Source organism: Vollenhovia emeryi, unplaced genomic scaffold (assembly GCF_000949405.1).
Source record: "Vollenhovia emeryi isolate VEMERY1.0 unplaced genomic scaffold, V.emery_V1.0 DF939179.1, whole genome shotgun sequence".
Lineage (NCBI taxonomy): Eukaryota > Metazoa > Arthropoda > Insecta > Hymenoptera > Formicidae > Vollenhovia > Vollenhovia emeryi.
In genome coordinates, this window is record NW_011967187.1 from 470503 (window position 1) to 486771 (window position 16269).

A 16269-nucleotide genomic window follows, 5' to 3' on the forward strand; every position below is an offset into this window, starting at 1 on the left:
TTTAAAACGCCATGTCCCACGATCACATAATTTTCAAGATAAATTTTAAGAGAAAATTTTCTCTGTGTACGGTTACTAATAAAATATATACTAGTATAATTGCTAGTAAAACAGGGGGTAAACCGCTAACCAAAATCGTGTACACCAATGCCTACTAACGTCCAGTGGGCATTACTTTATCTTATTATCTTTTTTTAGATTCTTTATAATGTCCCAGGAGGCCAAATAACACTCACTAATGCTCACAAAATGTGTAATGCCCGTAATCTGTGCATCACAATGCCCTCAGCGGTTTAGCCCTCGTAAAATTGTAAAAACTCATACAATTCTTTAAAATGCCGCGTTGTCCCACAGTTACATGATTTTCAGGACAAATGTTAAAAGAAAATTCTCCCCGTGTATGTTTACAAGAGTAAACAAATATTCTGAGACGCGGATATCTTCATATTAAATTAACCGTCGTATTATATTGATTAAATTTGTATCTATTAAATGGCCGCCTAAAACTTACCGAGCATTTTAATAAACAAATCCGGTAGTTTAAAGTTTCGGCAAAAGCGGATTCGTTCATCCGTGAAAAGCTCCTTTTCGTTCACGAAAGGCGAAGGCCATCGTTCACGATGGCCGATTATGATTGCGGGGGGGGGGGGGGGGGGAAATCCTTTTCCACCCCGGCGAGCTAGTAATTATTATTGATACATTCCCGGTAATAATCTCGACGACCCAATTAATACTATCGGCATACCGATAAGCGCAGTTGCGATACATGCAATAATTTATCGCGATAATCCCACAATGACCGTAAACTATCGCTCACGCGTGCATTTTGGTCGGCCTGCACGGTATTTCGCATACTCCGCGGCCCAACAACGGCCGCCGATGTATGGTACATCGCTGTAATCTGTAATGCTACAATAGGCTATACTTCCGTATTAGAATAAAATTCACTTCGGTGTGTAACGAGGCATTGACAAACGACGCGAGAGGCGGGTTATCTGAAATTACGCTTCCGCGCGAAGCGGAGAGAATCGATAAAAAGATTTATTAATAGGACCCACGTAATCATTAACGGTTCTCGCCCGCGAGATATCTGATAATGGATGTTATATATACTTAGGTACACCGATATAAATGTCGTACATATTAAAATTACCAAAATGCGCTCGACCCTCGCGACCGACTGTCCGTGGAAACGGACGCACGCGAAACAATTATTTCTAATCGTCCGAAGAAACGGTCGCGCTGTTCACGGAGATAACGATTTTTCTTAGCGCGAGACAACAAATCCCACCACCCCCTTATTTTCCCTCGAATTACGGACGACTAATCGCTCTCCCCCCCTGCAAGTTTCTATACGGCGGTGGCGCGACGAATTAATTCGCGCGGACAAACAATGGCAAGCGTGCGTGATACCGTCGCGCTCGAAGGCAGAAAATATGTGTATAGATCGCATCCGCGGTCTCTCTTCACCCAGAGCCACCCCAACGACCACCGTCAGCCCGTCGGCCGGGGCGGTTTACCCGGTGTAAGTCGACAACTCACTCCATAAACCCGAGGCGCTCTGTGTACTCTGTACACTGCGGCGAGTTTGCACGAGACGCGGGGCGCGCGAGGAGGGACGAGATGAGTGACGGAAAAGCCGCGATAATAGCGGGGAGTTGCGAATAAAGTGATTTCCAGGCCGTTAAGGAATTCACGCTCGCCGCGGCAAAAAGGACGAGGCGCGACGCGGACTCGTGCGGATTCCCGCACGGCGATCGGACGCGTTACATCGCCCCGCCGCGAGGAGAGATCTATGATAATTGAATCGCTACATCGGCGCCGCGAGGAGAGAGATCTGTAATAAGTGAAACATCCGGGGATTATCGCGGGGAATGAAACCCGGCGTCCTCGCGTACGGCGGCATCGATGTCTTCCGAGGCAGGTTATACCTTGGAAAGCTGTAATTTCCTGAAATGGTAACGGTACCCGCGAGAGAGAGAGACAGAGAGAGAGAGCGAGAGAGAGAGAGAGAGAGAGAGGGGAGGGGGGAAGGGCATCGATTCCCTTCGCGCGCTGTAATACAGCCACAATTACGTCTTTGTACGAAATGATCGTACGAGTATCCGCACGCGGCGTTTACCGTGCGGCCTCCCGAATCGGAATGCGAATGACGCACTCTCTCTCTCTCTCTCGCCGCGGTTCGCAAATAAAATGTGATTAAACGCAAATACATTTCTCTCCTGCGCGGGACCGTCGAAAACTCGCTCGCGTTATCGCGGGCGCTCGACGTACCAAACTCGGCGGGAGAGTTTCGGTATCTCGCAAGCGTCGTTTGAAGTATCGCTCGCCCCCGTGTCCGGAAAAGTTTTCCCGTCGTTATAATTGCGCAACGCGGGATCGGAATAAATTAAAACAATGCCGGGCGACCGACTCATTCCGTATCTGCACCGTTCCTCGTGGCGTTCCCCGCGGGATCATTTTTACCTTCTGGACATGTATGGTCTATTGTAATCGCAACGGTTAGTCCACGTAGTTGGTAATAAAATTGTCAGCGTATCTGGAGAGAGAGAGAGGGAAGCGTGCACGTGCCGCGAAAGCCAGGGAAAGGGGGAAAAAAACCAAACGAAGAAGGATGAGATTGAAGCACAAAAGGATCCGGACAATACCACGACGCGAGGCCACTTACGGACTCTGATAAGCGACCGGCCGATTGATCGCGGAACGCACTCGCGCGGTTTCAACACGCGAAATTACGACCTCGGTACGGCTATTGCCGTGACGAAACACGCGCTACTGAAATAAAGAAAGAAAGAAAAAAGGGTCGGATTTCTCCCGGCGCACACGCGCGCGCACAACGCTCGAACGCTACCCGCGTTACGTCACCCGCTATTTCCGATAATAGCGTACGAAGGCGGCTAAAAAGCATAGTAAATCTCTCCGCGGGCGGCGATAGTCGCTTAATTTAACAGCGTAACCCGCAATGGGAGCGCAGGGATAAGGCGAGCCCCGTGATTCGTGCGCGCGAGATCCATTTACGATTTCGTGCAAATTATGAAACTTGTCACTCCTCCTGCGCTTGGCTTTCTCCAAGTACTTCTCTCGCTTCCCCGCGTAGGAAAGAAACACGCGGCGACCGAGCGAACAAGTGCAACGGCACGCGGGGGGGAGGGGGGGGGGGAGTGAAGTGGCGTGCGCCACGAAAGGACCGGGGCGAAGCAAGAGAAGGAGAAAGAGGACGAGAGGAACAGCGTGGTCGCGGGCGAGAGTGCACGCTGCAGAGAGGAGAGGTAGGTATATTCGTTGGTGTGCCACCAGCAACAGGTGCCCGTCAAACAACGTTGAAGCAACGTCTCTAGCAGCGCGCGAGCCGCTTCTCTCTTTCCGCCCCGCGCCCTCTTCCTCTTCTTTCTCCTTCTTCCGCCGGGCTCGCCGCGCACGCGATTCTCGATAATTGATTCGCTGACGAGACAGGACATACTCCTGTCCGATCCGCGCGCACGATACCCGTCGCGGAGGGAGATCCCAGGGTGTTGCTACTCGCCGACGTCGTTTCACGCTCGATAAATTTCGCTCTCGGCCACTGATAAATAATTCCCCGCGCATCACGGGCTTCGTATTACGCAATCATCGCGATTATCTCCTCCCGCTGCGCAAACTGCCAAGTCGCGGGGGAATAAAATCGGTCTCCTCCTGCTTCAAAATGTTCAACGCAGATACCTCGTTACGTACAATGTCCTCAAATTTATTCACGAACCGCCTTACCTCGAGCCGTTTCAAAAATACACCAACGTGTATTTTTTAACGACACTTGCGTCTTTCTTTTAGTAATGTTAAAATTTAACTTCTCTCGCTCTCTTTACGGCAGCCATTATTTAAAGAACTGTTTGAACTGGTCAGAGGATAACTCTCGATGACAGTTATTTCATTTAAGCGTCGTACATTCTGTGTCTATTTAGGTATTACACTTATTGTTCTTATTCGTAATCTAACTTGTTACGTTGTTAAGTCTTCGTAGCACTAAATATTATTTTTTGATCCCGGCCTCACGGAGGATGACCCGAAAATGGGTCGAAACGTTTGGATATTAATTGATAAAGTGATTCAAAAGTTCCACATTGGATAACTTCGCACGGACATCTGCGGTTGGCTCGCACTGGCCCTTTCTCCCTGCCTTACCGATTAAAAGCACATAAGAAGCACAAACGTGTTTAAATTCTGTCTCCAAATTCTATCTTTAGAAAGACAGAGTTAAATGTCCTGAGGACACTTTAGTAAACGCCTTGACCTTGTCTCAGTCTCTCTCTCTCGTGCGTTTCGATCGTCGAGGATCGATACGTAAAACGGGGAGTCACTTTTCCGACTTTCACGCATGTTTTAAGCGACCTTCGGAAGACTAGGATCTACAATTTGAGATTCCTCGAAGAATGCACGTAACGCCGAAAAGAATCGGCCGTGTAATCTCGTAAAGGGCGGGAACGTCGGAGCGTCGGACTTCGCGGCGCCTCTTAAACAGGGCCTCAACTTTGTTTTCGAGATGGGCGCAACCGATTATTACGAGGCACGAGGTGCGCGATTAAATAAATGATACGGCGTCACCCTCCCCGTTCGTCGCGACGTCAGCGTGAAAACATCGATATCGGCGAAATTCGCCGAATGCCGTGATTCGACGGCTGCGCCCTTAAAACGCTCGGTTCTCCCCTCGGTTGCGTTTTACGCTTAAAAAATTACCTGGTCGAGAAATTCAAATGATTTGCTTCATGCATAAATCTCTTTGGTTTAGGATACAACATTGACATTAGAAATGTTTACTAAGAAAAATTGCGATCATTTTTGACGTTACTTTGCGTGTTGAGGCTCATTTTGCGTTATTGTGCGTTTTAAAAACGTGTTAAAATGAAGCTGGAGACTCCAAAATGTAAAGAAATGACATTAAAAACGTTCCTGGGGCATTTTGCGATATTTTGCATATAAAGATAACATCAAAATGACAGACCTCCACTGATAAATAATATTCTTTCTCGTCATTCACCATCTCGTTTGACTCTTATTATCTAAAATCTTTATATAAATATCCTTTCCTTCGTTTTACATCTCGTGAATTAGCTCGATTGTAAAATAGCGTCGTGCGTGCGTGTGTTTAAGAGTCTCTCTTGATTTGTGAGCAGCTCTCGCGAAATCCCTTCGCCGAATTAACGTCGATTTATGCCGAGCGAGAGAGGCCGGCGTGAAGCGGATCTTTCGTCGAGAACCTCGTGGAACGGCGCGGGTAATAAAATGCGATCGAAATTCGCCGCGTAATTAAACGCACGGAACACTCCGTCGGCGCGATCAGAGGGGTAAAGAGTTCAGTCCGTTTAAGGGACTTATTCATTAATTAATAAGCGAACGGCCCGTTTTCTCCCCCTCTCCCCCCACCCCGGTTTTCATCAACGATATTTTCGTTTTGCGCGCCGAGAGAGGCGAGCACGAGTAAACGTCCGGAGATCGCGGGTCTTATACGATGCAATTAAACGTAAAACCTGCAATTTGACTTTGAAAGTGCATTTAAAAACTCCTTAATTACTTCGCTAACCCGATATATACGTTCGCGGAGAGGGCGTAAACAGCCGGGGGCATTAAATGCCTATATCGGAACACATCGCGCGTCACGAGGAGAGAGAAAAAAAGCTCTCTAATAATATACAATAGCGATAACAAGACGTATAACAAGTCGCGCGGGCGACCGCTGCATTTGACAAACGGAAGACGAATTTTATCGAAACCCCAGCCGATGCGTGGCGAGCTGTAGCGTAAGTGAATAACCCTCATCTTTGCGCACGTCCGCTGATACAGGGAGATGCGTAAAAACTTAAAAATACCGCGGCAATTACGGCCATCCGAAACAAACACCTGCCCTCCGGTAAAACCAGTATTGCTTATTACGTTACAAAATTAACTCGAAACCTGCCGCGCGCACTGCGACGGCCGCGCGTTCGCCGCGAGCGGCAAATATATAAGTATCGAAATATTACGGCACGTCGCGCCGGATTCGCCCCGAGTTCCCCTCGAGCGCGGATAATAAGTCCGGCGGCGATCGAGCGCGAGGTGTACAAGAGCGCGGCGGTCGCGCGGACCATAAGGGCAACGCGTAAAATATGCGCGGCCATACGATACGGCCGTCTTAAATGTGTTAATGCCGCGTGCGGAAAGAGAGAAAAGAAAAAAAAAAGACAAAGGAGGCGGTCCATCGCGCCACCGAGGGAAACGGGCAGCGCCCGACCGACGGCGCGTGTAAATTCGTGCCACTTACACGGCAGCCTCTCGCTATCGGATCGGATCGGAGGCCGAGAGGCTCCCAGGATTCCACGAAGCCACGAATTAGTGTGAAACCATCGGTATGCCCGGGAGGAGGGACGGGCACGGTGCATGGGCTATACACGTCCAAAGACAGATACGAAAGACCTTTGGAAAGGGGGGGGCCCGGACTGCTGCTGCTGCTGCTGCACGGTCTGGTGACCGCAGCACGCGACACCATATGGTCTGCCGTGACCTCCGTGCACACAAACACGGTGGGGGCCCCTCAACTCTTCCAGCGAAGCCCACGAAAAAGAGTCGCGGAATTGCGGGATTCTAACCGAATCGGCACCGTGCACCATCCTCGACGCACGCCCCGAGGTTTGCCCCTTGGGTAACGCGGCGGAAATTCGTAACGCGGCTCTCTCCTCCCCCCAAAGTATTCCCGGAGAGTCAAGAACAATGTATGCGGACGCGCAGGGCGCTCGGAACCACCGGATGTCCTTTCAGCCGAGGATATGGCGCTTCCAAGAAAAACCGAAGGAAACAGAAAAGGAAGCAGCGCTTTTTTGAATTGAAAAAAAACCACGTGTATAAAAAATATATATAGTCTCGGCGTTTACTGAAACTTTCCGTAAAGCCCGTATCGGACTACGGATTGAGATTGTGATTGGATTGAGAATTGACCAATTAGAGTAAAAGTTAGCTAAACTTGAGATTAGTAAACTTTACCGCGATTGGTCGAATTTCAATCTAATCCCAATCTCAATCCGCAGTCTGATACGGGCTTTAGGCCGGTATTCAAGACAGTCTTCAAGTTATCTGAAGATGCTGCACGGAACGTTTCATTGGCTACGGGAGTATCTAAAGATGATCCTGTGACAATCTTGAATATAAGATCTGACTACTGGTCTTAAGCCCGTGTCACACTACGTATTGTGGATCGGATTGAGATTGCGGGTCGCGGATCGCAATTCAACCAATCGGATACGAGGCTGTCCCGTCTGATTGGCTGGAATGCGATCCGCGTCCCTCAATCTCAATCCGATTCGCGATCCGCGATACGTAGTGCGACACGGGCTTTCAGAGAGTAAAACGAGTAATTTTTACTTGCCGCGACAGTGGGAGAAATTTAATCAACTTTCTCGTATATTCTCAGATGCTTAGGCGCTTCAGGAGTTAAAAATTCTTCACTTGACCCCGTGTCCGTTGAAGGATTTATGACTGGGAGGTCGCTCGGTGATTCCGGTATAACGTATATAGATTTTCGCCGCGATAGCCGGGATACGTACACGATCAAGCGCAGTGAACACGTTGATTACGGGAGTCAGTGACCCGTTGTCGGCCCGAAAATTACGAGGCGGGCCGCGGGGCGGCCTTTCGACGGGCGCGGAGGGTTATTTATTCCCTTCGGAAACGGCGCGAAATGTTTTTTTAACACCGCCACCGGCGGCGGCGGTGACGGCGACGGCGACGACGGCCACATGTTTGAGAGGGCTCGAAAAAAAGAGTGGGAACGAGCACGGGGACAGCGGACGGTGCAAACGATAAGTGAAACTCCCGTAGGAGCCACTCGGGGCGGCGGTTACGGCACCCTCGAGGACGCCGTCGGTGCCTATATCCTAATAGGAACGTAATCGCGTAGTTTTGTCCGCTGAATAAATTATCGTGGGGCGAAGAGGGGGGGGGGAGGAGGCGGCTTATACGAGCGAGAGGGATCGCCGCGTCGCGTGGATTAGCGACGATCTTCGCCACTGGGACACTCGTAGATTTATTCTACTCCAGACACGAACGCTCCCTCATTTATTATCGTTTCCAGCCCCGCGGTGACGTATAACAGATGCGACCTTTTGTTTCTGTTAAATAATCGCGTGGCCTAACGATTGTTAAATTAGAAAACTTAAATCGTGCGCGGAGAGAATTTTCTCTTATTTGTCCTGAAAATTGCGTAATCGCGTGGGACAACGTGGCATTTTGAAGAATTTTATAAGAGTTTTTGAAATGTTACCATACTTATTACTAGCAATTATACACAGTTGAAAAATTTGTGTTAAATTTAACAGATATCACATGCCCGAAACGGTTCACACAAATTTTTGTGTTAGTTTAACATAATATGGATATGTTAAATGATCACACTAATACTCTATTAATATTTTAACACAAAATAAATGCAAATCTCAAAATAATTTGAAGTAAATTTTGTGTAAAATTAACATATTTTCAATGACAAAATAAATTTTTTTATGTAATTTTTACATTTTACAGATGTAATAAGTCAAATGACTGTTCGAAATCATTCCCGCTTATGTTATATAGAATAAAATTAACATTTTATTCTGTAAATTTTAAGAGATAAATCTTGTTGTAAAATGTATATAGTAAACTTTCAAAAGACTCTCATAAAGTTCTTCAAAATGAGTGCGTTCCGGCAAGACACTGCGCTACTATAGCGTACGGTAGCGCTACATACATAATTTGTATATTACATGAATGTTTTCATAAACCGACAGTTCTAGGAGCAAAAGGTGCCAAAAGTGCAGAATCACTCCAGCATCCCCACAAGTTGTCCCACGACCACACGATTTTCAGGCTAAATTTTGAAAGAAAATTCACTCCGCGTAGATATCCTTGGAAATGCGCCAGAGTAATTAAATGTAAATGACGGAGATATATATAAACGATACGAACGAGGCAATTATCTTATCTAGATAATACGAAAAACATTCTTCGTATTTTGCGAGCCATGACGTCTCCGAATTTTGCATTCGGCAGAAAGAAGTGAGGAACCTTGGCGATCCTACGATTTATCCGTTAATAAATCAGTTAAATGGTTACATCGAGGCGATTTACACAGCTGGCGGCGTGTTTGATCGCGTCGGAAGACAATTTGCTCCTTTTTGAGCGAAAGTCAGGCAAAGCGAACGACAAATATTGAATTTCTTACGATCGACCGATATTATACCTGTTTGCGAAAGGCTGAGAGGGAGAGAGCTCTCTCTCTCTCTCTCTCTATGTGCATGTATGCCGTTTACAAGTCATGGTACGTTCAACGAGACCCTAAACAACATATTTGACGCACCAGCGTGACTCGTCTGTTGTTTAATTTCGCGGATCCATGTTTACGCGAGGTAAAATATTGAATTACGAACTGTCGCCTGTAATCATATCGCGCGATTGTAATGGATATCGGAGTTTCAACGCATAATACATATTCCCTTTACCCAGACAGCCTGTTAAGGACGTACCGGTGCTGCACATTTGTAACTGGTACAACGTTAATTACGTATTCTGGAGATTTTTCGTCGGAGACCTAACGCGTCGACAATCGAGTTGTAATACGAAAACGTCGTTTTGGATTTATAGACAATGAGGTTAATTAATGATAGCACGCGGATCTGGGCACTTTTATATTCATAACTGGTGTATATGCACCAGTGTGTCACATTACTTTCACAATTTAGGTGATATGGATTTTTATCGCTCAGTTGGCTAAAACAATCTGCACACGTGTAATTTCGAGAAATAATTATAGATGAAATTAATTTTTCCACCCGTTCTTTTCAAAATGACATTTCGTAAAATACGCACGTTATTACAAAAAAAAAAAAAGAAACTCCTCTTCAGTTGTACAATTTGATCAAATTTCGTAAAATTTGCGCGTCTCATACTATTTTCAAATGAATATAACAAGTATCTTATTTTTGCAGCGATAAATAATTATTTCTAACAAGTAACAAATATTTTACCAAAAATACTCACTCCATAGTCGGCCTCGCCATCACTCAATGTCTCCCCAAGCCTCCTCCTCTCTTGTTACTTCTATGACTCCTTTATGACACAAGATTCACTCGCGAAAGTACAGTTAATTACGACCGCGCAACATTTTATACGACACTCCCTAAATATTTATCGCACGCGTTACATACTTTATGACCAAAAAAAAAACACCTTGGAAACAGCATCGGTAATTTCACTGCAACATCGTGCGGTACAACGCGGTTAATGAAATCGAGCTGATTAAAATGAAAAATAAAAAATACCACCGAAATGCGGTAGTCCTGCGACAAATTTATAATTCCCGTCCTCGTGGCTTTTCGATTTTTACTTAAATGGACAAGTTGCGCGAAAAATATCCGCCTCGAGGAAGCCGTTGTCTCGATACGTTTGCGAATCGTTGGTGACAAGAAGTTAATTAACTTGCGCGGCTTTAATGATCGTCAAAAGTTCAACATCGGTGTATTCACGTTTTCTCTTATAAAAATGATAAGCGACCCAAGTATTCGTAAAATATAATGACGTTCGGCGTCTCTTGACGCTCGTCGCGCCGCGGGAGATAATAATACGACACGCTGAACGGCTCAACGCCGCTGCTTGCCCGAGACTCACTGCGCGAATATAAACAAGGCAACCACGTCACAACATAGTAAGCTGTACGTCGCAAAAAAACGAGCGTCGTGCGCGATGTGCCAACCGATCATCGCCGCTCTATGAAATATTTAACGTATAGCCATTATAAAATAAACGCGCGCTGTTCTCGTCCTTGCGTTTCAAATTAATTGCCACAAATTACTGCACCCTGAGCCTGACATTTATTTAAAGAATAAAATTTACCTTTGTCTCGATCAAAAAAGTATTTGTGCCCATTTATTGTTACCTCTTTCCAAATTTTCCGAGCGAAATAAAATTGTAATTTTAATGCATCGAAAATTATGGCTGTAATAAATGGAAGGAGTGGAATTAAAATGCTGTAAAAAGGTACGCGCAAAAAGCATTTTTTTTCACTGTTTGTTAAAATTGCACAATTCTATCTCAAGTAAAAAAATTATAATGGTCAAGTTAAATGCGTATCCATTTGCCAGTTGCAGAACCAAAGGTGTGCATTATTTTTCTAATTGGGCGTAACTAGATTTTTAATCATTGCTTATTTTCAAGTGGCGTAACTAATTAAACAGATTTTTATCAATTAGTTACCACTAATGCACAGTATTAACGCGTAAGAAACTAAGTGCCAAAGTCACCGAGCGATAAAAATCGGTTATTTGAATTGTGATAAATCGCGTAAAAATTGTTACAAAAACATGTAAATTCTACGTGACACCATTGATTAATTTCTGTCCTACAATTAAAAAAAGAACTATTAATTAACCTCGTCACTTTTATAGAAAGACTTTCGATCCCACACAAGTTATCTCCAGAATACATTATTAAAATATTGTATAATAAAATTGTGAGACAGCCTCACTTTAATGTAGCGTTTAACGCAAACTTTTATTACCGTCTGATAGAAAAAAGTATAAAAATTTTATTTCGAACGGCGAATATTTTTAGTTCCTACGTGTTCGTAAGGCTAGAACATTTCGAACGGGGCGGGCACTCGGGGGGAGAAAAATGTCACGAAACGTCGAGCGTTTCGTGCCGGCTGCCACGGAATGGTAAAATCATCATCCTCAATAGCGCCGCTCGTAAAGATCACGATCGCGAGAGCCTGAGCTCATCCGAATATTTCCCGCTCGCGTCAGAGACGCGCCGGAGGAGACGCGGGCAAAAACTTAATTTACGAGCTGATCTAATTTACGCGTTATGGGTTGCGATATAGCGTTTCTTTTTAAGAAAGCACTCACCCAATGTTGCGTCGCCACTACCTCTCCTTCCGTCCCGTCGAGGTTCTGCGGGGGAGAAAACAAATAGAGAACATTGTTAAAAACACACGAAAGATATATATACATATATGTACATATACGTTCACGTGATCGCGATATGACGCGCTGGTGTTCGAATGCAATATCTAAACGCGGCCGCTATCGATCGAGAAATTCAAGAGCTGCCTAATCATTGATCGAGTGAGTCACGCTTGTTTTCGACGCCTCGTCCGTCCGTGGGCTCCCGCGTACACGGTGCCGCGAAAAAAGCGAAACCGATAATTAACTTAATAAGCAGTGGAATTATATTGCGCGATCGACGTTTCCAGTAGCGATAATAATTTTCAACAATCACGCACGATAGAAGAGATAAAAAAAGCGTAGCAATTGTTTAAGATAAAAACAGAGTATATCTCATGTTTGAATACTCACGTCCTTCTTCCTTTTCACAGTTGCGGCGCCTGAAATCATATTACATTAAAACTCATTAAAAAAAGAAGTAGTGCACAGTACGAAGAATAGTCTCGATAAAAACAGTCTTTGCGATATTAAATAAAATTTACGGGAATTAAATTCTTGTTCTCTCTCTCTCTCTCTTCCACTTTGTCACTCTCCACTTCCGCATATATTTCATTATCTCGATCCTCGATAAAGATAATGCGATAACAAAGGACTTACCGCCAGTGGGATTAGGTAACCGTGTGCCGTTAGTACCAGCGGGGGTCGCCGGATTCACAACGGGGGTGGGAGTGACGGTACCTACGGTGACCGGTACACCCTTGGTCCCGAACGGAAAATACGGTGAGTCCAGGGGGTATGTGGTACTCTCGACGCCGCCGCCGCCGCCCCCGCCGCCGCCCCCGCCGCCCCCGCCCGGCCCCCCGCCCGGTCCACCCGCCGTAGGACCGAATGCACCACTGCTATACGCCTGAAACAGAAACCGAAACACATCCTTTTTTTTCCTCAATTTTTTCATTTTCACCTCTGCTCGCGACAATTATAATCGCAATATTGCAGCGACGAATTATCGATATAGCAATAATGGCACGGGGATATCGTCTGTATCGAGAATATTTCGGTTGCAAAAATAATTTTTTCATTAATTGCGTAATTATACCTTCAAAAATTTTTGTTTAATATCGCGTACTTATTTTTTAATAATTTATTAAAAGACCGCGTAAAATTGTGCCTTTTAATTCATAAAAATGTTGCGTAATTTATTTTTTTTTGCATTCATAAAAATATCGCGTAAAATAACACCTTCTAACATATAAAAGTACTGCGTTTTTATTTCACTCTCTCATAACGTTAAAAAGTTTTCTTTTCTAAATTAGCATTAATTAAAGAGCACTGCATTTTGCATTGATTACGGATAACTGTCATGGAAGAAGAGAGGAAGGATGAGGCCGGGGGAGTACGCGAAATGGAGGAAATGCGACAGCGATAACTCGGAGGCGGCTTCAATAAATCATCCGTCGAAATCAATATTCCTTATCAGCTATGGTTTAACGACAGTCGATTAGATACTGCTCTTTCTCTCTCTCTCCCTCTCCAGCGCTTTCAAAAAGCTCAAGTGTACCGTATTCGTTTCGTTTCTGCTGTCATTAAGTTTGCAGAAACAATAGTTGAATTACTCTCTAAAAATCAATCGGTGAATTGTCGCTGTAAACAGTGAATAGTCACTGATTTACAGTCACAAGTATACCACTGCGATTTCCAGCGGTGTACTTATAACTGCAAATCAGTGACTATTCACTGTTTTCGGTGATGGGCCACCGATTGATTTTCAGAGAGTACGTTCTCGAGAATTGCGATGAACGGAGGGCACACGAAAATTCAAACATAATAGTAGGATCATCATCTCGGTGTTGAATAGACGTCCCGCGCACGTATAACGCGTTTACCTAACGAGCATCGTCGCCGAGTCGGCGGGAAGTTCCCGTTTCGCACGATGAAAATTTGGAAAAGTGGTGCAACAGCGTGAAAAAATAAGTGTTGCAACAATCTTTTCAATTTCAACGGCACGAAAAGGAAATACTCCAAGTCCTTTCCTCGTGAAACACGGGCAAGTAACTTGATGCACCGAATACATCGCCGCGGATGAGAAAGAGCGTAAGTGATATTAAAGCCGGCGGTTGACGGCGCTCAGCCTCGCGGAGCCGGAATATATTTCCGCCCCGACGCGACACATCGCAACGCCTGCTATCGCGCGCACAATACACCGTGGTTGTTAATTGTTAATTAATTAAGATGATTGATATCGGTATGATAAATGAATGAGAGTTAATTCATAACTAGCAAAGTCACGAAGGCAAATTTATATCATTAAGATTAACGAGCCAGTCAAACACACATGCTGATTTCCGCGTTGCACACTTTCGCTCGTGCCGATAAATAATATCCCTTCCGAGGAAGGAAGTCCTTCGCGGCGGGAGATGAGAACCGCTTCCCGAAAATATCATCCGAGGTAAAGTTTTGGGATTACGCCGGGGATGCCGGCGGGAGGGCGCGGAGTCGGGCGGCGCGGAGCGAGTAACTTTTTCTCAGATAAATTCGCTACTACGACTGCAATAATTATTACGGTCCTATTTCTTACATAATCCCGCCTCGTTTAGAGGTTCAAGTCGTTGCAACAAAGGGAGAGATCTTGAATATTCCAACTTCTCCCGCGCCGTCGCGTCGCTCGGCTCGAGTGGGGAGGGGAAGGAACAAAGGGCGGTACGCGGCGCAAAGAAATCGCTGCGATTCGTATTGTCGGCGCGCCAAGGTCAATATCAAAAGATCACTCACCATTCCGTTGTCTATCGTGGGGCCATACGGCGTCTGAAAGCCTGACTTTTCTGAAACAGATAAAGCAAATCTGTCAAGATCGATTCTCCAGCGCTCTTCGTCGAGAGATCGAACGGATTCGTAAAGAAAAGCAAGCCGAGCGGAGTTCATTGCGCAGAGTAACAATTTCGCAAAGCTGTTGGTCATTAACTGTAGACACAGATGAATTGTAATAGCGTAAAATTATATCTAACTCACGAAATACGGATCACAATACCGTACACACACGCACACACACACACGAAGCCCCTGCATAAATTCAACGTTCCGCGTTCTGCTCGCGAATAAATCCTCCGGCAAATAAAAGAATAGACGCCGCGCGATACTAAAAGGAAGACAAAGGAAGAGGATACCTGACAAAATATCCGCAGTATCGGGAAGGGGATTAGAAAAAAAAAACGAATATCCCGCAGCCCCACGAGCCCGCGCAATATTCTTGGCGCGTGAGTCGTCGGGAGCGAAAAGGGGGAGCGAAAAGAAAGTTCCCCTCCCGAGAGGAGAGTCGATGCAAAATTAATGCCGGGCATAAATTCGCGATGCGTCTTTATAAATCAAAATCGCGATCGCGCTAAGAATCCGCGCACGGAGATATGTATACGCGCGTTTTCCACGTTGCGGCTGATACGCACGCGGAATAAACAACGAGATAAACATTACGAGGTTGCCGCAGTCCGGGGCTTCATCCGTTATTAATGCCCACCCCGTAACACGTATACCGTAGGAGCGCGAACCTACGCGCGAGAGGCGCGCCGTCTCTTGCGGAGAATTTATGAGGATCGGCTGGATTTACGTTTCGAAAAACCGCCCGGAAAGAATTGTAGGGCGACGCGTTGCCGCATCGAGATTAATTTTTATTCGACGAGATACGCACTGCCAAGTACTTTTCCGTATCGCCCGTGCAATACGAGGCTTCCTCTGCTCTACGTCACCTCCATCGTTACGTTAAAATTATGCTCGGCACCTCGCGTAATCCTTTCGTCGATGTAATCTCGACGTACGAAAAGAACTGACGACATATTACGTGCGTGACAACGGAAGACGCTTTAAATGAAGGCGTGGATCGAGTACAAGGGAACAAGAAAATTACTGCAGCACGTGTGCACTGAGAATAATTTCCATCTAATTAACCAATTAAATGGTAATAAATAAGTTTGGTCGACCTTAACCGGCACGTGTTTAATAAAACAAAATAAAATGCCAGTGCGACGTTTCGACCAAGTGTTAGGTCCTTCTCAAGCACATTCTAAAAGAAAGAAACCGATAATCAGGATTACAGACTTATCAAAGGTACAAATAAATTAATAGAAAATCACAGTGCGTACAATAATAATATGTAAAATAAAACAAGATCACAAATAATGAGTACAATGAAAGATATGGTTTGTCACATCGGATAGATAATATAACAAATTGGAAATAAACCCTAGACCAGTCAATTACCTTAAAAATAATCAGGCCAGTGTAATATGAAGTCAAGTGATAAAAATCCAGAGGAGACAAGTCATAATTATAAAAATTAACAGGCACAAAATTAAAGTATGTA

At 45.3% G+C, this 16269-nt stretch overlaps 1 protein-coding gene across 1 annotated transcript in view; it reads right to left on the reverse strand.

Moving 5' to 3' along the window:
- The window catches only part of LOC105563276 (transcription factor 12), a 124914-nt gene extending 110077 nt beyond the window's left edge, over positions 1-14837 (reverse strand). The window contains exons 1-4 of the mRNA XM_012014741.1: positions 14688-14837; positions 12576-12825; positions 12330-12358; positions 11880-11924 (exon numbers count right to left, since the gene is read on the reverse strand). Of these exons, the coding sequence (XP_011870131.1) occupies positions 11880-11924; positions 12330-12358; positions 12576-12825; positions 14688-14837 (474 nt within the window). The remainder of the gene's footprint in view (positions 1-11879; positions 11925-12329; positions 12359-12575; positions 12826-14687) is intronic.
- Between the last annotated feature and the right edge of the window lie 1432 nt (positions 14838-16269).